Source organism: Eurosta solidaginis, chromosome 2, assembly GCF_040869045.1.
Source record: "Eurosta solidaginis isolate ZX-2024a chromosome 2, ASM4086904v1, whole genome shotgun sequence".
Taxonomy (NCBI): domain Eukaryota; kingdom Metazoa; phylum Arthropoda; class Insecta; order Diptera; family Tephritidae; genus Eurosta; species Eurosta solidaginis.
Genome location: NC_090320.1, coordinates 37,174,398 through 37,198,636, shown reverse-complemented (window position 1 = coordinate 37,198,636; position 24,239 = coordinate 37,174,398). Strand labels below are relative to the sequence as shown.

The 24,239-nt window shown below is 40.0% G+C and overlaps 2 protein-coding genes across 2 annotated transcripts in view; both read right to left on the bottom strand.

Moving 5' to 3' along the window:
- The window catches only part of LOC137239558 (zinc finger protein OZF-like), a 197,454-nt gene that overhangs the window by 7,700 nt on the left and 165,515 nt on the right, over positions 1–24,239 (bottom strand). The window lies entirely within an intron of this gene.
- LOC137242060 (zinc finger protein weckle-like) lies at positions 16,167–19,603 on the bottom strand. The gene is made up of 4 exons (XM_067769426.1): positions 19,227–19,603; positions 18,189–19,166; positions 16,467–16,816; positions 16,167–16,375 (listed from the first exon to the last, which is right to left on the bottom strand). Exons 1-4 carry the CDS (start codon positions 19,422–19,424, stop codon positions 16,309–16,311), a joined length of 1,593 nt encoding a protein of 530 aa, XP_067625527.1. The 5' UTR covers positions 19,425–19,603; the 3' UTR covers positions 16,167–16,308.

Below are 24,239 nucleotides of genomic sequence, written 5' to 3'. Positions count from 1 at the left end.
ATTTGATCACCTGATTTGTAATTGACTATCGCTGTCTCATTCTGTATCTCTTTCTATCACCCGCTGAAGATAGGCGCCGCCATATTGAACACCCTGTCAAAACGCTAAAAAAGTAGCCATATTGAACATACTGTCAGGCAGTTGACAGATAAGATATCACACTTAGTCATCATTCACAGTGACCGATAAAGCACCAATGTCTGCAGCTTTAAGGGCGAATTAATGGTGACTTATAACCATAAAGCCATGACCAGATAAAACAGCTGATCGAACCTACCTTATGGAAATCAATGTAATCGATTAATGGTGCCATACCATAACGCTAACTCGATTACATTGATTTCCATCAGGTACCCTACAAAAATTGTTGGATTACGTGTTCCATTTTCTTCATGTTGGAGTACTCTAACAATACTCCTTTTCAAATCGTTTGCGGACCACCATCAGCCGATCATTGCCCTTTTTTTAACGACCGTGATCACGACACGATGATGATCGAACAGAGTTGCCGAAAGTAAAATATTGCATACAAATAACTGATGATAAAATTTTACTATGCCAACTCTGATAAAATGCAACCGCGCACTGGTTTTATGTATACATACTATAGTATAGAGAAATATTAGTTTCTTTATTCACGCAAATGCTAAATAACATAAGAATATTCGTAGTAAAAAATATAAAAGTTGTATTGCCCCTCTTCATTTACCTTCATTTTAAATTAAATTCACTCCGATAATTCTTTCCGACACAATTCCTCCTTAGTACTTTGGCATATGATCCTCTGTGGGTGCTCCATGAAGTACTACAGTGAAAGTACTTTGGAAAGTACTGTCACGTATGTACTCTATGGAATACTCACAAACAAAGCGAGAGTGGGATCACCTACTCCTCTCCTAGGACATCGCAATGTTAATTGGAGCACATTTTTTGTATGAATACTGTCATTTCATAATAAATTTAGCAAACAACGCAAATTAAAATATATTACTGGGCTACTGAGCTGATCTAATTGTCTGCTGGGTTCGCTCAGTTATTTACTTTTTTAATACAAGTTACGGTGCACATTCCAACATAGAAAACCATACAATAACAAAAACATGCTAATGTTGTTTATTGTTTTGAACAGTACTGCAATTTCAATGCATAGCGGCATAATCGTATGATTTTGCGGTTCTTTCATTGTGCACACATTTGTATTTATACAGGGACCAAATTGAACAGGAGGACAGTTATCGAAAAGAAGACGAATCGAGTGGCCAGCAAGGGCAGCAATTTTTTTAACGCGTCATGTCAAATTAGTTTACCTTTAAGTTTGTTGTATTTTATTTTAAATTTTATCGTGTTTAATTAAATGTAATTTAAATACATATCAAAAACCTTTCGCCTTTTATTCATCGTCGCCGACATAAAAGTTTAAAAAAATTGCCCTTGTACTCGATCAAATCGTCACGGTAAAATAAATTAATGCAACAAATTACTTGTGAACGTGAACTGTGCCTTGTTATCATAATTGGGACTGGCCTAAATCTTAAATTATGGAGTTCTCCGTTTAATTTGGCGTGAACGTAATCGTTATTTGGAGTCATCGTCTATTTGGTGTGGAGTTCTCCGTTTAATTTGGTGTCAACGTAATCGTTATTTGGAGTCAACGTCATCGTTTATTTGGTGTCTGGAGTTCTCCGTCAGGCCATAGTCAACGTTCCTTTATTTGGTGGTAATCTGTGCAAGATCTCCTTCAAGTGATCATAGTCAACGTTCGTTTATTTGGTGGTAATCTGGGCAAATCTCTGTGAATTCAACATAATTCTTCTCCGTCAAATGGTCAAAGTCAACGTCATCGTCTATTTGGTGTGGCCATAGTCAACGTAATCGTTTTATAATTTGTGCAAATCTCCGTCAAGTGGTCAAAGTCAACGCCATCGTTTATTTGGTGTCAACGTAATTGTTCTCCGTCAAGTGATCATAGTCAACGTAATCGTTTATAATTTGTGCAATGCTCCGTCAAGTCATAGTCAACGTAATCGTTTATAATTTGTGCAAATCTTCGTCAAGTCATAGTCAACGTCATCGTTTATAATTTGTGCAAATATTCGTAAAGTGGTCATAGTCAACGTCATCGTTTATTTGGTGTGGCCATAGTCAACGTAATCGTTTTATAATTTGTGCAAATCTCCGTCAAGTGGTCAAAGTCAACGCTATCGTTTATTTGGTGTCAACGTAATTGTTCTCCGTCAAGTCATAGTCAACGTCATCGTTTATTTGATGTCAACGTGATTGTTCTCCGTCAAGTGATCATAGTCAACATTCGTTTATTTGGTGGTAATCTGGGCAAATCTCCGTCAAGTCAACGTAATTGTTCTCCGTCAAGTCATAGTCAACGTCATCGTTTATAATTTGTGAAAATATCCGTAAAGTGGTCATAGTCAACGTCATCGTTTATTTGGTGTGGCCATAGTCAACGTAATCGCTTTATAATTTGTGGAAATCTCCGTCAAGTGGTCAAAGTCAACGCCATCATTCATTTGGTGTCAACGTAATTGTTCTCCGTCAAGTGATCATAGTCAACGTTTGTTTATTTGGTGGTAATCTGTGCAAATCTCCATCAAGTGGTCAAAGTCAACGTCATCGTTTATTTGGTCAAGCCATAGTCAACGTTCGTTTATTTGGTGGTAATCTGGGCAAATCTCCGTCAAGTGGTCAAAGTCAACGTCATCGTCTATTTGGTGTGGCCATAGTCAACGTAATCGTTTTATAATTTGTGTAAATCTCCGTCAAGTCATCGTTTATAATTTGTGCAAATCTCCGTCAAGTCATAGTCAACGTAATCGTTTATAATTTGTGCAAATCTCCGTCAAGTCAACGTGATTGTTCTCCGTCAAGTGATCATAGTCAACGTTCGTTTATTTGGTGGTAATCTGTGCAAATTGGTCAGTGTCATAAAGTCTTAAGTTACAAAGCAAGTAAATTTGATCAAAGCCTGTTGGAATTTCGCCATTAATCCATTGTTATTCCATTTACATTAAATAAATTGTTCGTTTTGTACTAGGAGTTTTTTCAGCGTTACAGGTGTAGGGTGTCAAGGCAGTCGGCAGTATAAATATAGGCTAACATATAAAGGTTTAGGCAACTGTTCGGCACTGTTTCCTCAGAAATCTTCATTGTTTTTTAATTGGCTTTTAATATGAACACTCGTCAGAAAGTAAGAACTACTTCCGGTCAAGCGAACGATAGCGACACCGGTTCCGATGGAGAAACTACGGCAGTGAACATAGGTGAGTGCACCGCAGCATACACACCGTCGCGTGGTGCAAACGAAACGCTGGCATCTTTGGTTGAAAGCATTGCATCGCTTCGAGACTTTGTAGAAGAACTTCGAAACGAAACGAGTCGTAGTCAAATAGAGGTTCAGCAGCTTCGACAGCGGATCGAGGCAGAGGCTAGTAATGTCGTTCCAACTGCGGGTACATATACCAATTTTTCACAAATAACAATACCACCAGCGGAGTTACAAGCATCGTTGTCATCAAATCCAATGTGGCTGGTAGAGAGTTCCGCCGTAAAATTACACCCACTACCTACCTTCGATGGCAATCCAGAGGATTGGCCTCTATTTTTAGCGAACTTCAGCGACAGCACAGCCCAGTTCTCCTACAACAACCGGCAGAATTTAATACGACTGCAGAAAGCACTTCAAGGTAATGCAAAGTGGTCAGTAACGTCAATGCTTATATACCCTGATGACGTTCCAAAAGTTATGAAGGAACTTGAATTTAACTTTGGACGCCAGGACTTGCTGATACGCTGCCAATTGCAGAAAGTGCAGCAGTTTCCTGCCATTAACGATAGCCACCTTGAGCAGATATGACAATTTTCGAATCGCGTCGCCAATATTTCAGCGTTTTTCAAGTCAGTCAAATGTGAGCACCATCCTATGAATCTCATGTTGCTGGAACAATTGGTTTCTAAGCTTCCTTCATCCAAACAATTTGAATGAAGTATGCCGCTAATGTTTCCCGTTTCCCCACTGTTGACGTATTTTCAAATTGGCTGAGCGATTTGGCAAAAGTAGTTGCGACTATGCCCGGGGTTAGTAACAGTGCCCTGCGTTCTAGCCAACAAACCTTACCACAGCCGCGATATAATGCACAAACTAATCGCCATACCGGTCCAAAGGGAGGGTCGGCTCGCAGAGTTCTTCATAGCAACCACGAGCAACTGGCATGTCCTTCATGCAGCGAAGCTCACACTTTGCCAGAATGCCGAAGATTTCAGTCGCTCGAACTTGTCAACAAGTGGTCATTGGTTAAACAACATCGCCTTTGTTTTGGATGCCTGGTAAAAGGTTATAGGATATAGGATCATCCTCTACGTCGTCGTCCGACCGGGAAATAATTTTGAATTGTCGAAAGGACCAGGTAACCAGTCTTTTTGAAGTTGTCCCAGTTACATTGTCAGGTCCTCGAGGAAAAATTTCTGTCTACGCGATGTTCTATGAAGGGTCATCAGTGTCGCTTTTGGAAGAAGGCGTCGCAACACAGTTAGGTCTACGAGGTCGTGTCATGCCTCTTACTCTTCAATGGTACGGTGACAGCCAGACAACAGAAAGCTCCAGGAAAGTGTCTCTTGAAATAGGAGAAGTAAATAGTCGCCATACATACTCATTGAAAAACGTCCATACGATAAAGGGTCTCCATTTGCCAAAGCAATCATTTGAAAAAAGTAAGTTTAATCATTTAAAATCTTTGCCTATAGAGAACTACGAAGATGTCGAACCAGTCTTACTGTTGGGTTTGGACAATTGTCATTTGTGTTTGTCCAACAAAGTCGTCGAAGCCGGACATGATCAACCAGTAGCAGCGGAAACTAAGTTGGGTTGGGTGGTATACGGACCACACCAAGAAGAAAGCGTTGACATGCCCAGGGTGCTTCATATACGTAAGTCGGAATCATATAAACAATTAAACAATTTAATGGAGGAGTATTTTTCAAATGAGAGCTTTGGAGTCCGGAGTACCAAAATCGTATTGGAATCGGATGAAAATCAAGGAGCTAGGAAAATCCTATTAGAAACCACAAAAAACATCGGCCAGAGGTATGAAGTAGGATTGCTTTGGAGACAAGATTTTGTCGACCTCCCGTCGAGTTATGCAATGGCGAAGCAGCGCTTATTGAGTACTGAGTGTAGAATGCAGGATGCCGTTTATGCTGAAAATTATAAAAAGGAAATCGCCAAATATATAGAAAAGGGGTATGCTAGAAAGCTGACACAAGATGAAGCCGCTATTGAAAATCCCAAAACATGGTATCTCCCTCATTTTGGTGTTGTTAATCCGCCGAAACCGGGAAAACTGCGTATTGTCTTTAACGCAGCCGCCGTTACAAGTTCTACATCGTTAAACTCCGCACTACTGAAGGGCCCGGAACAAGCGCAACCGCTTATAGCGATCATCCATAAATTTCGTCAAGGTATTGTTGCAGTAGCCGGAGATATACAAGAGATGTTCTCTCAGGTACGAATAATTGATAAAGATCAAGATTCTCAACGTTTTTTGTGGCGAGATGGTAAGTCAAACGAACCAATCTCTACCTATGTAATGTCGTCGATGATATTTGGAGCTATTTGTTCACCTTGCTACGCCGAATATATAAAGAACGTCAATGCCGCTAAATTTGAGACCGCCATGCCAGGTGGTAGCCATGCTGTCATAGCTAACACATACGTTGACGATCTGGTCATAAGCTTTGATAGCGCCGAAGAAGCTCTAAAAATCACAAAAGAAGCCATTAAAATAAATGCCACCGCGGGTTTTAAATTACGCAATTTTATATGTGACAATAAAGAGGTTCAATACAAATTAAATGGGGAAAATTTAGATAGTAACTCGGAACTCGGCAAAATGGATCGCAATACAAAAACTGAAAAGGTGCTTTGTATGTATTGGAATACCACTAATGATGCTCTTGAATTTCAATTTCAGTTTTACAAAATCGCCCGGGATGTTCTGAATGGCACGCGAACGCCAACAAAGCGAGAATTGTTAGGCATATCTATGTCAATTTATGACCCATTCGGACTTCTGGCAAACATCACCATATTTTTGAAGCTGTTAGTTCAGTCATTATGGCGACTAGAAATCGAGTGGGATGAGGTAGTACTTCAAGACTTGGCACATCAATGGAAGACGTGGTGGGAAAATTTTCAGTCGGTGAAGAATTTCACGGTGCCACGCTGTTATTCTGCATTATTGTCTGTTGCTGATGATATTCAATTACATATTTTTGTGAATGCAAGTTCCTCGGCATACGCCGCCGTCGGATATCTCCGAATAAAACGAGGGAACGAGGTCGATGTTACGCTGGTTTCGGCCAAAGCAAGATGCACACCACTCAAGGGTATGACAATACCACGTTTAGAGCTACAAGCCGCAGTTTTGGGGTGTCGCCTAAAAGAATCATTGGTCCACTGTCATGACTTTCGCATCAATAGTACAACATTTTGGAGCGATTCAAAAACTGTCATATTGTGGATTCGTTCAACTAGCAGAACGTATAAACAGTTTGTCGCATTCCGCATAGCTGAGATTTTAAGTACGACAACATCAGATCAATGGCGATGGGTTCCTACAGCGCTTAACGTAGCAGACGAAGCAACGAGAACGAGAATTTTTATAAGCCGTATTTAACGCCACGCAGCGTTGAGTTGCTGAACTGATACCGAATGTGACATTATTTGCGCTAATTCGGAATCTCGCCGTACCTTGGTATTTTTTTTTACTTCTAGAATTTAAAGGGTAAAGCATTAAGCTTATAAAACACCAGGTTATCCCTCAAATTGTGTGCTTTCGTCAACTTGCACTGCCTGTCCAATTGCAGTGTTTCTTTACTCATCTATGCTTCTTTATATTGATGACAGCTGCTTTTAAAGAGGTAATACATACCATAGAAGCCAGCACCGTGTACAGCAGCATCTCGTCGTGTTTTGTTATGTGTATAAAATTAATTTGGTTTTTTTAATTGGCACCACGCCAGTATTTAAATCTTATTTCGAGTATTTCCTTTATGTATGTGAATGTGTTGTATCAATGTGGCTTGTCGCCATGTTTTTTTCATTGTCGCCATGTTTTTTTATGTCCCGTTTTGATGCGTTATATATAAAGCGAGTTGGTTTTTTATGGCACCACGCCAGTTATTAAAACTTTCACAAATTTTTGATTCCTGTTAAGAGTGCAAGAACACCACCCTAACTCCAGGTCGGGGAGGTATCGCATCTCCTAACTCCGCCAAAACGCCCGAGGGATGCACCGAATCCAACCTTGAGGCCTATTTTAATTTTCCACTCAACACAAAAAAGCCCGAAAATTGACGTTGAGCCGAGGATGACACCACACGACCGCTCACGCGAAAAGACAAGACCGGAATATGACCTTGGTGGTTTCAAACCAAAAAAAAAAAAATTCCACAAGATGTAATAACTTTTCCCACTTTGAAATGCCTATGTTTTTTTTCTTTTTGGAGTTTATTTTTCTCTTTAGAAATTTATTTAGTCAGAACATATGTAAATGCAAAATGAATTTAACTTAGTAATAGAAAAGAAATTTAAAAAAATTATTAGAAATTAGCGTTTTTACAACCCCCTTTTAAAACCAAGGCATCACTGTGATGCATTTGCATGTCGTAAACATAGTTGTGTGGGTTTTTTATTCAACCGTTTTAAAAAATGAAGGTATCACTGTGACACAATTGCAGATCGTAAAATTGCTTGTGTTGTTTTTTAAGCCACCACAAGACACAGCATGTAGAATTGAAATTGCCCCTACCCAAAAGTTCGACCCAAAGGGGGGGACATCAGAATTCGTTTTAGAGGTATGGTTCCTTCGGCAAAGTTTCTTGTTTTGATCCCTAGAATATGATTTTCACAGAGCAATGAGCGATTTTTAAATCGACCCGCCCTAATATATATATCTTATATTCAGCCGAATTCTAAACGAAAATTCCGTGCGGGTTTTTTCCCTTCTCCCATTCCTCGTATTCTAAATAAAAATTCCTTGTGAGTTTTTTCACTTCTCCCTTTCCTCCTATTCTGAACAATGTTCGAAAAAGCGGAACTGGTTATGGGAGAAAAGTAGGTATTATGAATGTGAGGGAGAGGGAGATTTCTCTGCCATTTCAAAGGAGTTTTTTCACTAGTTAAATTAAAGGGAATGCATCAAAATAGTTAAAGGAAATTGGTTATTTTAAGAAAAAACACTTATTTGTTCAAATTTGTGCTAAAATGTGTATTTACATTGTACCACAATATTCTCACTGTTAATAGAACAACAACAACCACAATATTCTTTATTTTAAGTCGAAAAGTATATCATAAGCAACGGAAGAGATCTTTGCATATTTGAAGCCATCCAGAAATTGGGCAAGGATTTTTTAAGAAGGCTTAAATAGATTTTGGCATATGGCGAAAGGGGAACTCAACTCGACTTGGCCTCCAGAAAATTGATTTGCAGAATGAATGCAGGCAACTCCGGCGGATTTGTGTTATCCCGCCGGTCTTCTTCTTATGCTCGTCTGTTGATGTGAATACCACATGAAATGCAATAATGTTCATTGTTTATACCTTATTTCTTAATTTCAAACAAATTGGCAACAATAATTAAACGTTACAATTTTTGAAACAAAATAAGAAATGCGCAACGAAATTTCAATTGACAAAACAGCTGACTTCGAAAATTCGAAATTCCTATTCCCTAATTATTCTTCTCCCTAGGAAAAAAGAATTGGACGAATTTTTCCACGGGAATAAAAAAATCCGCGAGAACAAAATTCCGAGAGAATATTTAGAATTGGTCTGATTATATTTATAACCATAAGACGATAACCAGATAAAACAGCTGATCGAACCAACCTTATGGAAATCAACGTAATCGATTAATGGTGCCATACCATTACGCTAGCGCCATAACCATATCCAACCAATTGGTTTTTGGTTTCTCGCCATATCCATAACCTAAAAATGTTTGAGTTGGTGAATTTAATAACTTTTTGTAGATTTTATTCATTGTTTTGAATACGTTATGACTAAGAGACTTATTTTTTGTGGTATATGTTTGTAATTTTTTGCGTTTTCTTCATTTTTATGAAATTTTCACGATTTTTAGGTTAAGGCACCATCACATTGGAAATGGTGTAAAAATGTTAAATAAAACAAAGAATTCCTTTACGGTTGAGCGAACAAAAGCGATTCTTGTTTATTAAAGAAATCCATTTCTATTTATACAAAAGTTCTTAACCTACATATACACACTTACATTAATGCTTACATACTACAAAGTACATGATTTCATAATGAATAATTGTTTGTCAGCATATTATTGTATTTACCTACATATTGTCAATAAGATCCGCACATAAGCTGGTTGGTATGACGAATTGATATATTGGGCGGTTTGGCAAATGCGAAAGAACTCATAGTGGTTATCTGGGTCAGTCAAATAAGAACGTTGGCGTGTATGTATATTTGTAACGTTAAGCGCATTCGAAGTGAGGTGAATTCCACGCAACACCACAATGGTTACGACTATAACGTTAGGGTTTAAGCTGGAGACATTGGTGCTTTATCGGCAACCGTATCGGTAACCTTATAACAGCTGATTCGACCAACCTTATGAGAATCAATGCAATCGATTATTGGTGCCGCTAAGGTCGTAACCGTATCGTAGCCAACCAATTGCGTTTTGGTTTACCGTCGTAACGATAAACTGCTGATTACGTTAGGGATACCGTTACAGCGATACGACATACGGCACCAATGACTCCGGCTTAAGGAAGTTTAATTGGCACTATAAGCTGGAGTCATTGGTGCCGTATGTCGTATCGCTGTATCCGTATCCCTAACGTAATCAGCTGTTTATCGTTACGACGGTAGACCAAAACCCAATTGGTTGGCTACGATACGGTTACGACTTTAGCGGCACCAATAATCGATTGCATTGATTCTCATAAGGTTGGTCGAATCAGCTGTTAAAAGGTTACCGATACGGTTACCGATAAAGCACCAATGTCTCCAGCTATAAACATATTTTTACTTAGCCATATCTATAGGCATCGGTTCGTCGTGCTTTAACCTAAAAAATGTGATACATTTCATAGAAAAGTAGAAAATGCAAACAATTAATAACAAATTGCACAATTTTCCACTTAGTCAAGATGTATCCAAAAGAAAATATAAGATATTCAAAAAGTTAATAAATTCACCAACTCAAATATTTATAGATTGTGGATATGGCGAAACCCCAATTGGGTGACACTATGGTATGATTATGGCTACGGCGTTATGGTATGATACTTGCCGTCTTCCAGTGAGTTTTACAGCTCCGGCGCACGATCAATTCTCACAGGAATGCTCTGGGTCATTGAGAGACTTGAGAAGCAGATGTCGTGAAATTTTCGCACACGTGAAATGTGATAGGCAGATGCCGCCGCTGTTTTTCATTTAACTTATACGGCGAAAGGCTAAGCAGTGACATCTATTTTTGAAAAAGTAGGTTTATTAAAGGCAGCGTTGCCCAACTAAAAAGAAGTAATTAACAAATTATCTGGCTCACAAATTGAACCAGACTTCTATCTGGCTCAAATCGTTGCATTTACATCGTTGCATTTACATGCAAATTTATTTATCTGGCTCAGGATTGTCACCGGATGATGGCAACTATCGACCAATTACATTGATTTCCATAAGGTTGGTTAGATTAGGTGTTTTATAGCAAGTTTGCCAGACCCTTAATTAATTAGCAAAAAATGCAAATAATTGAAACTCAGCAATATACAAATCTCATTTACATAACTTGCTGTAGGATGCCACTTAGTTTCTATCTTATCCGATAGCTATGTAGATTGTTGATAGGATATACACTGCGACCTATAGATCTATTGTGCCCTCATTCTCTTTACAGCACTTCGTCCAAACAGAGTACAAGGAGAACTCCAGAACGGTGCTCGGCTTACGCCGCATTGAGAAGGATATGTTCTGCAGACTCATCCTCTCTGTCACGAAACCAACAGCGGCTATTAGGCGATCTACCTAGTTTGTGCATGTGACCTGTGAGTATGCCTATTAAAGTTCTAAGCTAATTTTTTGAAGGTTAATCATGGCTTTATAACGCTTTGTGTTGTATCCTCCTTTGCCTACCGCAGACCTGAACCCTCGCGCCACTGTTGTTCCCTGAGGTATGCCTCCTCCTGCCTCCATGCATCTGCACTCCATTATCGCTCTTGTAGCCGTTGATATGACGTTGCGGAGGGCTTTCTCCACAGTAGCTTATAATCGGACGTACTCAATTTATTACGATTTGCCTTGATTAGCCTGGTTAACGGTAGAAGGCCGTCTTCTTATGTCTGATACTTAGCCCTACGTTTGTGCACCATTATTTTGTCAAGCTCAATGCTCTTCGCATTATGTCTTAAAGGGTGCTATCGAATCTACCATTTAAAATAATGATGATATCGTCCGCGTACCCCTGACAGCGGATTCCATTCTCTGATAGCTTCTGTACGAGTTCATTCACTGCAGGGCTTCACAGCAGGAGTGACAGGACACACTATGTCATCTCTAAAGCGGTTATGCACATTCGAATTGGCCGTTGGACCTCTCTTCCCTCAAGCTCCCGATTTATACTATCGTGGGCTCAAAGGCTCTCTATGGGCAAAAATGCGCATACCACCGCCTCTCCTTATTCGATCGCAGTTTGCGCTTCTGTTGTCAGCTGATATTACGGTATCTGTTGACCTGTCGTATATGCAGGATAACCTGGATGTAGCGGTGTTTCGTTGAAAGTGTTTGATCTGATCTCGTGGTCTATGATCTGCTCCATTGCCTTCAGAGCATAGGACGTGAGGCTTGTCGGCTATAGGACTTCGGACTTAAGTAGTCCTTTTAAGCCCCATTAGGTATAAAGATAACTTTAGCTTTTCCCCACACCATCGCTTGTTGTTGTTGTAGCGATAAGGACACTCCCCGAAGGCATTGGGAAGTGTTATCGAGTTGATGGTCCTTTGCCCGATACAGATGCCAAGAAGTGTACCAAGACCGACCATCTCGGGAATGATTTGTTATGACCACATGCGACCTTCGTAAACTGAGTCACGAATACAAATCTTTTACAGACAAACTCTTTGCTGCCCTCCCTATCCCGACTGATGCCCGCCAAGGGGAGCGTGCCTTTCGCAAGATCATTGAATCCGCCTCGGCACGTTTCATTCCCGTCGGAAGAATTCCCGAAATTCGGCCCCACTTTCCGGCGGAGGCCGCAAATTTTGCGAGAGATCGTGACCTTATAAGACAGCTCGATCCCGGCGACCCCCAAATAAGGGATATAAACCAACGCATCAGATTGCTTGTGGATAAACACAAGCGGGCGAAATGGGAGGAGCACCTATGAGGTTTTAACCTCTTTACCGGTGTGGGTAAACTTTGGTCCACCGTAAAGTCCCTATTGAATCCGTCCAAGCACAATCCATCGCCTTTGGCGATAAAGTGCTGTCGGATGCGAAAAAAAGCGCGAGCTCTTTCTGCCAACAATATATAATGCATTCTACGGTCGACAAAGATAGACGGAGGGCCAACAGACACGCACATAAACATAAATTCAGCGCGTCACCAATTACCATCACCGCCAAAGAGGTTGAGGATGCCATTTGTCACGCTAAACCATCCAAAGCAGTGGGCCCAGACGGCATAGCCATGCCGATGCTTAAAAGCCTAGGGAAGGAGGGTTTCAAATATTTAGCACATGTCTTCAACCTGTCTCTTTTCACCTTTGTCATACCCGAAAAATGGAAAATGGCCAAGGTGGTCCCGCTACTAAAGCCTGGGAAACTAGCTAACATAGGAGGGTCGTATCTTCCGATATCTCTCCTATCTCCAGTAGCAAAGACGCTTGAAGCTATTTTGCTCCCCTAATTCCAAGCAAATTTGCAGCTAGCCTGTCATCAGCATTGCTTCAGAAAACTCCATAGCACCACCACCGCGCTAAATGCCATCAGCACCCATATAAATTGCGGTTTAAATAAAAGGCCCCACCATAGAACAGTACTCGTAGCGGTAGACCTATCAAAAGCTTTTGATACGGTCAACCATGGCTCGTTACTGCAAGACCTGGAAGGGTCTACCCTTCCCCCATGTCTTAAAAGGTGGACCGCAAATTATCTGGGTGGTCGGCAGGCATCGGTGCAATTTATAAACGAAACATCAAAACCAAGAAGAATTAAACAAGGGGTGCCGCAGGGTGGTGTCCTATCCCCACTTTTGTTTAATTTCTACATATCTAAGCTACCTTCACCACCAGAAGGAGTCACTATCGTTTCCTACGCCGATGACTGCACAATAATGGCCACAGGCCCAGGCCCACAGATCGATGAGCTCTGCAATAGAATAAACGGTTACCTCCCTGATCTCTCCAGTTTTTTCGCCTCGCGAAACCTGGCATTATCATCGACTAAATCTTCCGCGACCTTATTTACAACGTGGATGTCCCAAATATCGAGCATTTTGAACATCCACGTCGATGGCCCAACGCTACCAACAGTCCTACACCCCAAAATCTTGGGTGTGACGTTTGATCAGGATCTACACTTTGGTGAGCACGCAGCTGCAATTGCTCCGAAAATCCAGAGCCGTAATAAAATCCTCAAATCCCTTGCTGGCAGTACTTGGGGAAAAGATAAAGAAACGCTCATTACTACATACAAAGCAGCCGATTACGTGCTACGCGTCACCCATATGGTCGCCAAGACTAAAAATTACCTACTGGAAGAAGCTACAGGCCTGCCAAAATACTTCTCTCAGAATCGCCACGGGCTATCTTCTTATGTCCCCAGAACACCATCTACATAATGAGGAGAGAATACTCACTATCAGGGAGAGAAATGATATGCTAACCAAACGGTTCCTGTTGAATACCCAGAAACCTGGGCATCCCAACAGACATCTGATTGATGAGCCAACACCGCCTAGGGGCTTAGGAGTCATCTGCGAAAGCATTTTGAGGAAATACGGCATCTGAGAACCCAGCCGTATGAAGCAAAAAAACACAAGCAGGTCCTTGGTGAAGTCCACAAACAGGCGTCGGACCTGCCGGGAATTGCCCGGTGAATCCAGTACTCAAAGAAAAGTACCCAAAACTTGCGGAAGAGGAACGCATACTCCCCAGGGAAACGCGTGTCACTCTTGGTCAACTTCGTTCTGGATACTGTAACAGGTTAAACTCTTACCTATCCAGAATCAACCCCGACATACAAAATGTATGCCCCGTTTGCAATGTGTCCCCACATGACACCAACTATCTCTTTAATTGTAATGTGGAACCAACGCCTCTAAAACCCCTTTCATTATGGTCCACCCCTGTTGAAACAGCAAGTTTCCTTGGACTCCCGTTAGAGGATATTGATGACAATTTGTGATCGGTCGGAGCTACCCCAGTGGGTTAGGGGGTCAGAATATACCCGCGGTAGGTATGCCTGTCGTAAGAGGCGACTAAAATACCAGATTCAAGGGGCTGTGTAGCGCAACCCTGCAGGTTGCCAGCGCAATATATAGCTTCTCCAAACCCAATTGTCAACCTCACCTATCCGCGGCGAATCCTGTTTCACTTACAGACGAGGCTCTGGCGACCCTAAGCTCCTTATGGAACTTGGGGTTGGGGATGGCCTGAAGGTTTAATGTGGCCACATAAATCGTTCCCGAGATGGTCGGGCCAGCACCTTAATGGAGCGTACCGGATTTGTATCCGGCAAGGGACCATCACATCGATACCACTCCCCAAAGCCTTCGGGGAGTAACCTTATCGCTACAACAACAACAACAACAACATCGGTCGCAGCTGTTAGGTGGAGCGAAGCACTGCTACAACAACAACATTCTAGGCCATTACGCCCTCTCACCCCATAGATCCATGAGTTCGGGTCGCCAGAGCCTCGGCTGTTAATGAAACAGGATTCGCCACGGATGGGTGAGGTTGACACACCTTCGCGATATGGGCCCGTGGGAGGCTGTACCTCATAATCTTATTTGGGTGTGAGATCAATCCATCGCCCTGCTGCAGAAAGGCTGTACATTTGCCATCCACTCCCAGAGATATGTAGCGCTCGAATGACCTTATGGCCCACCTAATAGCGCCGTTATTAAAAAGGTCTTAGGCGAGGTTCCAGTCTGTGTGTGTCGGCCTTGCCTATCGAGTCGCTTCTGCCGTAGCATCTGAGGATGCACTGCTACAACAACAGGATGCGATCGAAAAGCTGTCAACTTTGTGATCCAGCTTCATACAACTTGTGCGTGTTTCTTCTATCTATTGTAGCAAGATTTTCGTCAACAAAATACCAGAACGTGTTTCAGTTTATGCTCCAGGGGTTTCTCTTGGGCGGTCCTTCTAATGAGACCTCTCCGATAACTAACTTGATAGTAAAATGGTTCGAAATGGAGGGTTCCGAGGAAACCTCTCATCCCGAGACCAGCTCATGGGCCACTTGTTGTTGTTGTTGTAGCGATAAGGTTGCTCCTCGTAGGTTTTAAGGAGTGTTATCGATGTGATGGTCCTTTGCCGGATACAGATCCGGTACGCTCCGGTAACACAGCACCATTAAGGTGCTAGCCCGACCATCTCGGGAACTATTTATATGGCCACAATAAACCTTCAGGCCATCTCTCCCTCCCCACCCCCAAGTTCCATGAGGAGTTTGGGGTCGCCAGAGCCTTGTCTGTTAGTTAAACAGGATTCGCCGCGGATAGGTGAGGTGGACAATTGGGTTTGGAGCTGTATATTTCGCTGGCAACCTGAAAGGTTGCGCTACACAGCCCCTTGAATCTGGTATTTTAGTCGCCTCTTACGACAGGCATACCTACCGCTGGTATATTATGACCACCTAACCCGCTGGTGGCTCATCAGCCAGATCTTTACCCAGGGTGGTGCCTGGGACTTCTTAGCTGATGAACTTGTTGCATTTGGTGTTTTTTGTTGTTAAGCTTGGTCCTCTTACGACTTGCCTGCTGCCGGGATCCCTAGATTGGTAGATATATTATTGAGAGGCGCCGAGAGACTGAATGCCGCGGTTGCGTTGGCACATTTGCTTAACTTTCAACGGGTATTCGGCAATTAAAAAAAATATGCATATATCAATTTTGTTGTAGATTTGAATACTTTTTATTAAACGTATAGTAAACTTATAATAAAAAAGATTGCCATAAATCGTAATATTGTAACTTATTGTTAATTCTATCCAATTTAGGCTTGACTTGCTCGGCAATCCCACTGTAGAAGTTTAAGATTTAGGTACATAACCGTTTTGCTTGGACATCAATGGTCTAAAGTTTGAACCGGTACGCGCACTAAAAAAGAATAACAGAAGAGATATGTGTGGGCCATATAGCTTACAATAATAATGCCCATGATAAATAACGCAACATTATGTGTACTTACACCGCTCTCAATTCATCTAAATTTGGTACATTTTTTGTGTAAGCTATTGCTCCAGATGCCTCTAGTTGTGCCAATTCATTTGGATGCATTGTCTTCTTATGAAAACGGCAACTCGAACCGGTAGAAAATGTTTTTCCACAAAAATCACATGAATATGGTCTTAGACCAGTATGTGCGATCAGGTGATATTTCAGGGTCTTTGCGCGTTTAAATAAACGCCCGCATACGTCGCATTTGTGTTTCATCGCATCGGAATGTACCAACATATGATTATTTAGCGTAGCACGACAACTTAATTGTTTGCCACATTCAGTACAAATAAATTTGTCTCCATGTATTTCTAAATGTTTCTGAAAAATTCATTTGTTGCGCTAAATATTACTCCGCTTTGAATTGTTTTTGAAGAGGGGCTTTAGATTTCGCTCGAGATTATTTAGAATGATTACCTTCTACCAATGTTGTTGTGGTTGTAGCGTGCTTCGCCCCATCCAATAGGTGCGAGCAATCACAAATTGTCATCAATGTCCTCTAACGGGAGTCCAAGGAAACTTGCAGTTTCAACAGGGGTGGACCATACTGAGAGGAGTGTTAGAGGCGTTGGTTCCACATTACAATTAAAAAAGCGATGGTTGGTGTCATGTGTCATGTTGATTCTGGATAGGTAAGAGTTTAACCTGTTACAGTATCCAGATCGAAGTTGAGCTAGAGTGACTCGCGTTTCCCTGTGGAGTATGCGTTCCTCTTCCGCAAGATTTGGGTACTGTTCTTTGAGTACTGGATTCACCGGGCAATTCCCGGCATAAAGGTCCGACGCCTGTATATGAAGTTCGACGAGGACCTGCTTGTGTTTTTTGGCTTCATACGACTAAGTTCTCGGTGCCGTATTTCCTCATAATGCTTACGGAGATGACTCCTTAAGCCCCTGGGCGGTGTTGGCTCATCAATCAGATGTCTGTTGGGATGCCCAGATTTCTGGGTATTCAACAGGAATTGTTTTGATAGCATCTCATTTCTCTCCCTGATGGGGAGTATTCTCGCCTCGTTATGTAGATGGTGTTCTGGGGACATAAGAAGACAACCAGTGGCCGTTCTGAGGGCAGTATTTTGGCAGGTCTGTAGCTTCTTCCAATGAGTGGTCTTTAGGTTTGGCGACCATATCGGGGACGCGTAGCATGCAATCGGCTGGCCAAATACTTTGTAAGTGGTAATGAGCGTTTCTTTATCTTTTCCCTAAGTACTGCCAGGACGAGATTTGATGATTTTATTACGGCTCTGCATTTTTGGTACAATTGCGGCTGCATGCTCACCAAAATGTAGATCCTGATCAAACGTCACACCCAATAATTTGGGGTGTAGGAGAGTCGGTAGCGTAGTGCCATCGACGTGGATGTTCAAAATAGTCGACATTTGGGACGTCCATGTTGTAAATAAGGTCGCGAAGGATTTAGTCGGTGATAATGCCAGGTTTCGCGAGGCCACACGCCCAGGCCCACAGATCGATGAGCTTTGCAACAGAATAAACGGCTACCTCCCTGATCTCTCAAGTTGTTTCGCCTCGCGAAACCTTCTACCAATATTTTGCGCCAGTTTGGAATATTTTTGTACATTGGTAAAATCCAATTTAAGCGATAATTCTGAAATTTTAAGTCTTTAAGGAATCACAATATCCTAAATGTTCGAGAAGAAATCATAAGCCCCAGTTTTTTATGTAATGACTACTACCTTGAGAGTATACTTCCATTTGAAAGTCTTTCCACATACTTTACATTCATTTAATGGCTCATAATCGGTATGTGTAAGCACATGCTGCTTGAGTTGTTTCTTTTGCACAAAAGCCTCGCCACATACTTCACATACGAGTTTACTAATTGTTTGTTGGTTAGCTTTATACTTGATTTTATGTTCCAATAGCATATGTTTGGAGCGTAAACCTTTTTTTTCAAAAGCTTGTTCACAATGCAAACAATTCCATAGCTTGCGATGTTGCTCCTCCATATGCTGCTTTAACTCTGATTCGGATTTAAATGCGTTTACACAATTTGCACAATTAAAAACTCCATGCTTCTTCTTCATGTGTAGTGAATAGTTGCTGCGACGTTTAAAATGCTCTGGGCAAATTTGGCACAAAAATTTGTTTAATATATCTTCAGATTTTTTAGTGGATTTTGATTTAATTTTATCGGTACTTTTTCGCTTTTGTTTGCTTTGCTCTTTTAATTTTGATAAACTTATATCCATGCAACTATCTTCACTGCCGCTATTAAGACCATCCTCGGATGGTGCAGATGAAAAAGGTTCATAGTCAAAATCTCTGTCCACATCGCCGATGGGATCATGAAACTCTGTTTTATTTTCATCCTTTGTTATTGCCGGCGCTGGCTCTTCATTCGGTGTTAATTTTTCATTTTTTACAACATTTTTATTTGGAATAGACATGGCGGTCTCTACAAAATCAGTAACAAATATTTCCTCAACTGGTCCAATGCCACTTTGAGGCATCTGTGTTTCATCTTTATTTGAGTTGATACCATAGTTTTCGAGTAACATTTGCAAATTTGTTGTTGATTTGTTGATGGAGTTTTGTAGATCAGCGAACATTTGTTGTACTTTATTTGCACGTTCGCTAAACTTAATCAATGATATCACCAACTCATGACATTCACTGCAAATAACTTGTGGAAGTTTATCATCCTCTTTAATCTGAAAACAATTTTGTGAAGTATTATTTTAAAACAATTTAGTAAGTGCAAATAAACTTACATGAATCCGCAAAAAGTCCAGTATAACATTTGCCAAATCTTTATAGCACTTTAAACTATTATCATTCATAAACTCCTCTGGGCTTTGTACTGTAATAACGTTGATGTACCGAGCATCAGCTTTCGCACAGAGACGGCACCAACTTCTCCACTTTCCACCCAAAATTGGATCAGAGCAATTAGCTGAACTGTCGGACATATTAAGTCCAGCTACCTTTTTTTGTATTGGAACACAAGATATTTCTGGATAAACGTTTATGAAACAATTACTTTTGTATTTCCACCATTTACATCACAAATCACCTACTATTTTGAGATTTGTGCATTTACATAGTATTTGTTAGCAAAAACATAGGAATGGGGAGGTTATATCGATATCCCTTACGAGGGCGTGTGACAATTGGTTAAAAATGTTGACAGTTCATTGAAAAACGTATTGGTGCATAGTCATAGTGAAAATAAAATAATTTTAAAACTAGTTACAGCTTTTTGAAATGATTTTCTATGAGCTATCTGTCAAAAAAGCTGAAACTAAATTTAAAACCTATTTTATTTTGACTATTATTTTAATATTAAATGCAATTACCCTTTATTAAGGGTTAATTAAACTTCCTTAACCCTAACGCCATAGTCGTAACCATACCCATAACCATCTACAATGTGATCGATTAATGGTGCCTTAAGCGCCAAATACACGACACGAACATTTCCGCGAACATTCCCGTTATGTCATGTTTCTGCGACCTTTCATGTCGTGTATGGTGGTGTTTGCCAGTTCGCGCAAATGTTCGCCAAAAATCAAAATATTTTAATTTTTGGCGAACATTTGCGCGAACTGTTCCTGCGTGTATGGCGAAATAGCTCATAATCGTAGTAATTTCTGAACGGAACAGACGTGCGCGGAAAAGTAAAATGGACAATAAAAAATTTCTGAGTGAATTTATTGAAATGTATAAATCTTTCCCATCATTGTGGCATGTAAAAAGCAAAGATTATTGTAATAGAATTAAAAAGAATAATGATTATGCGACTTTAATCGAAAAATTAAAAGAGCACAATTGTTGTCCGTATTCATCGCTGTCTGAAAGAGAACTAATGTTCGGCCAAAAGTTCGTATGGTGTATGGTCAAAGCTGCGAACAAGATTGCGGAATGTTCGCGGAAATGTTCGTGTCGTCTATTTGGCGCTTTAGCCAAAAAAAATCGTGAAACTTTCATAAAAATGAAGAAAACGCAAAAAATTACAAACATATTCCACAAATGTATCCACAATATTCCGTAATAGTCTAGAAAATCGCACGATTTTTTATTCCAAATATTCGCCTGCAACGTTTTTATACTCAGCGTGCATTGCACACAGAGTATATTAACTTTGATTGGATAACGGTTGGTTGTACAGGGTATAAAGGAATCGAGATAGATATAGACTTCCATATATCAAAATCATCAGTATCGAAAAAAATTTGATTGAGCCATGTCCGTCCGCCCATCCGTCTGTCCGTTAACACGATAACTTGAGTAAATATTGAGATATCTTCACCAACACGAGCTTATCTGAGCCCAGAATAGATTGGTATTGAAAATATAACATTTTGGAAAACACAAAAATCTGATTATTTAGTAAATAATACACCTAGAATGTTGAAATTTGACGTGTGGACTGATATTAGCCGTGTTTTTTAACACGCGCGTATACGTTTCGTTTGCGCGTGTTAAAAAACGCCTATCTTCGCTTAGATAATGCTTAGGAGACCCATCTAGCGGCTGTGGTAAAACAACTAGCTACAGCAACAGGGTGTACCGAAAAGCGGAGACGCAACGCTCTGATGGCCATAGGGTATAACATATAGCTGAATCAGTTGCGATGAATTGTGGACACACATATAATACATAGAATTAGTGTACAGGGTGAAACAAAGACACATATTTCAGTTACATCTGAGTATAATGCGTATTGAAATTTAGTAGGACAAAATTTATGCGCAGCAATTTCAGAGGTGTATTTATAGTTTGTCTCTTAGCAGTCAATATAAAGTTTAAGCGTAAACGGATATACGCGTGTTAAAAACACGGCTATTGAGACTCTAAAATCAATTTTACAAACATTATTAATCATAAATCAAAAGTCGTTAAACCTATCGTAACAAAATTCGGCAGAGAGTTTGCCTTTACTATAAGGAATGCTTTGAAGAAAAATTAACGAAATCGAACCAAGCCCACTTTTATATAAAAGATTTTTAAAGTTTTAAGAAATTATACTCATTATTATGTAACCATTGTTGCACTATAAAAGATCATACAAGATCTTATTGTGCTAATATTGTCAATAAATAAATGAAATGAAATGAAAAAAGGGTCGTGGACGAATAAAATAAGCTATATCTTTGCAAAAAACGGTTTTATATCAATGGTATTTCATTTCCCAAGTGTATTTATAACAATTGGAAAAACTTAAATTGGCGTGGCACCGCCCCTTTTATGACTATGCAATTTTCTATGTTTCGGGAGCCATAACTCGAAGAAAATTTAACGGATCGTAATAAAATTGGGCACACAAATTTTCCCTATAGTAGAAAATATTTCCAGTAAAAATGGACGGGATCGGTTAAAGACCGCGCCCACTTTTATATAAAAGATTTTTAAAAGGGTCGTAGACGAAAATAATAAGCTATGTCTTAGCGAAAAAGAGCTTGTATCAATAGAATTCTACATTTTAAATGGAATTATAACATTAAATGTAAGTCTAGGCACTCACCGTCGGAGCATGACTCAGGTAGCAGCTCACAGAGCAACTATGAAAAGTCCCAGGAAGAGAACAGTAAAGGGCGGAACCCGGAGGAGTGGAAGCGGCCTAACAGAAGGTACAACAGAGGCAGACAACCTGCACTTCCACCACGGGGCAGTCCAGGAGCGCTGGATGATGATGTAACAGAGCCTTAATAGATAATAAAATGTCACCCTGTGTTCAAGTTGCTGCAACACCCGTTGTCTACCCACGGGTGTGGAACAACTTGAACACAGAGCAAATCGGCTGGCAGAAGATTAATTAAAACAGGGATGCACCTTAACGTTAAGCTAATCGTTTATCAAAAAATTTCCACCGTTTCCGTTGAAACACTTCGAAATATTATCGATAAAGAAATTATCAAGATAAATTGTATCTCGTTTTTAACCGAAACGAAAAGCTTTCGTTAACGTTAAAAACGTTAACAAAAACGTGATACTTTATGTTTGAATTGTGCTGGCAATGCTATAGCCATGGTGAAGCCGTAAGGTGGTAACAACGAGCGCACATACACACACAAACTCCATATAATTTGTTTGTGTAATTCGTTGGTGGGAATGTCAAAAACACTCTGAGAAATGTTCGTACTGTCAAAATTCATGAGAAAAGTTGCAATCAGCTTGGCTATTGCTTTCACCTTTAATGACTCCGCCATCAATCAGCTTTGCCAGCATAGTTTGAAATTAATAATGAACATAAACGATTTGATTCCGTTTTGATATGGCAGAAAACGAAACGAAATCATTTCGTTAATTTGACGTTTTTAACGTTAATAAACGAAACGAAATGACTTTGTTTCGTTTATTAACGTTAATTATCGTAACGAAATGATATCGGTTCGTTGGTTAAGCATGCCTGAATTAAAATTTTGGACTTGGCGACACACACACGAAAAAAAGGAAGTAAGGCTGTTTAAAAACTAAAATACTTAATATACTCTTACTAAACTAAACTAAATGAAAGTTAAATTAAGGAACAGTTGTTAAATTGAATAAAACCAACTTAAATAAAATAATTAAAACTAAAAACACCGCGTTTTGGAAGTTTTATTGGAGTGTGTTGCGACGTGCAAGCGCACGTCCATTTTTCGGAGGTTCATACAATGAACTTTTATATGGCGAGGCTGGAGCCTCGCCCTTTTTCAATTTTGGCAACGCAACGAATCGGACGTCTTTTTTTAACAGTGGTGAGTGGAAAAATTTTTTTTCAAGTGGACGAAAAGCGAAAGTGTGTGTGGTGCGAGAAAAAAAACCTACGGCGTAATTTTCTAAATAAATTCAACTAAATTTCTTCTAAATAAATTTTCAATAAACTACAATGCAATTTTCTAAATAAAATTCAACAAAACCTCAATATAAAATTTTCTAAAATAAAATTCTACTAAACTACGATATAATTTCCTACATTAAAATTTAACAAACTTACAAACTAAGCAAATTACGACATATTTTCCTAAATAAAAATTCAATAAAATTATGCAAAATTTTACAAATTCTATAAATTTTACATAACGGCACTCGCACCACGCCACGCATAACGGCGAAGGTAACGGCACCCAAAAACATACATACAATTCAGCGTAATTTTCCACCACCACCAACTTTAAAACGTAAAGATACATACCAGCAACAATACCAGCAGCGATTCAGGTCTGCCAGCGCAGCAGCAGCAGTGACCAGAAAAAATAAGTATATGTCGGTGAAACACACAATTTTATTATAAATGTTTTAAATGTCATTCGAAATTATCAATGACCCTGTAAAAGTATATGCGTATTGTGTTACAGGATCTACTGTTCACATAAAATACTTGTTGAATAAATTTGTATGTGATCGAAGTAAACTGTTATCACATTCTTTCTTTTAATGTTAGAGCGAGGTAAAAGCATTATGCTTTACCGAGCGTGCTACTGTGCGCCACGATGTAAGCTATAAGTGTCGAAAAGGTAAGAAAGGGACAAGTATGTGAATAAAACTTGTCTGAAAAAATACTCGAATAGAAGAGTGCTTGTGATTTTTCATTATTGTGAAAAGTTTAATATCGTTTGGACGCACAGTTGTTCGCTGCGCTTTATTTTCACAGTTGTTCGCTGCGTTTTATTTTAACAAAAGAAACAAAAGAAAAAATAATTTCAATCCCTTCGAGTTATGGAAAACGTTACCAAAGATGGTGATTCGGGCCAAGGGACTACGGCTGGCGAATTTTACAATGTCAATTGTAATCCGGACCC

Excerpts from the sequence above, each read along its gene's own strand:
- LOC137242060 (XM_067769426.1), bottom strand. The coding sequence starts at position 19,424 with ATGTCCGACAGTTCAGCTAATTGCTCTGATCCAATTTTGGGTGGAAAG. Across the intron at positions 16,817-18,188 it reads AATGGAAGTATACTCTCAAG|AAACATTTAGAAATACATGG; the intron begins GTAGTAGTCATT and ends TGAATTTTTCAG. Across the intron at positions 16,376-16,466 it reads TTAGATGAATTGAGAGCGGT|TGCGCGTACCGGTTCAAACT; the intron begins GTAAGTACACAT and ends ATTCTTTTTTAG.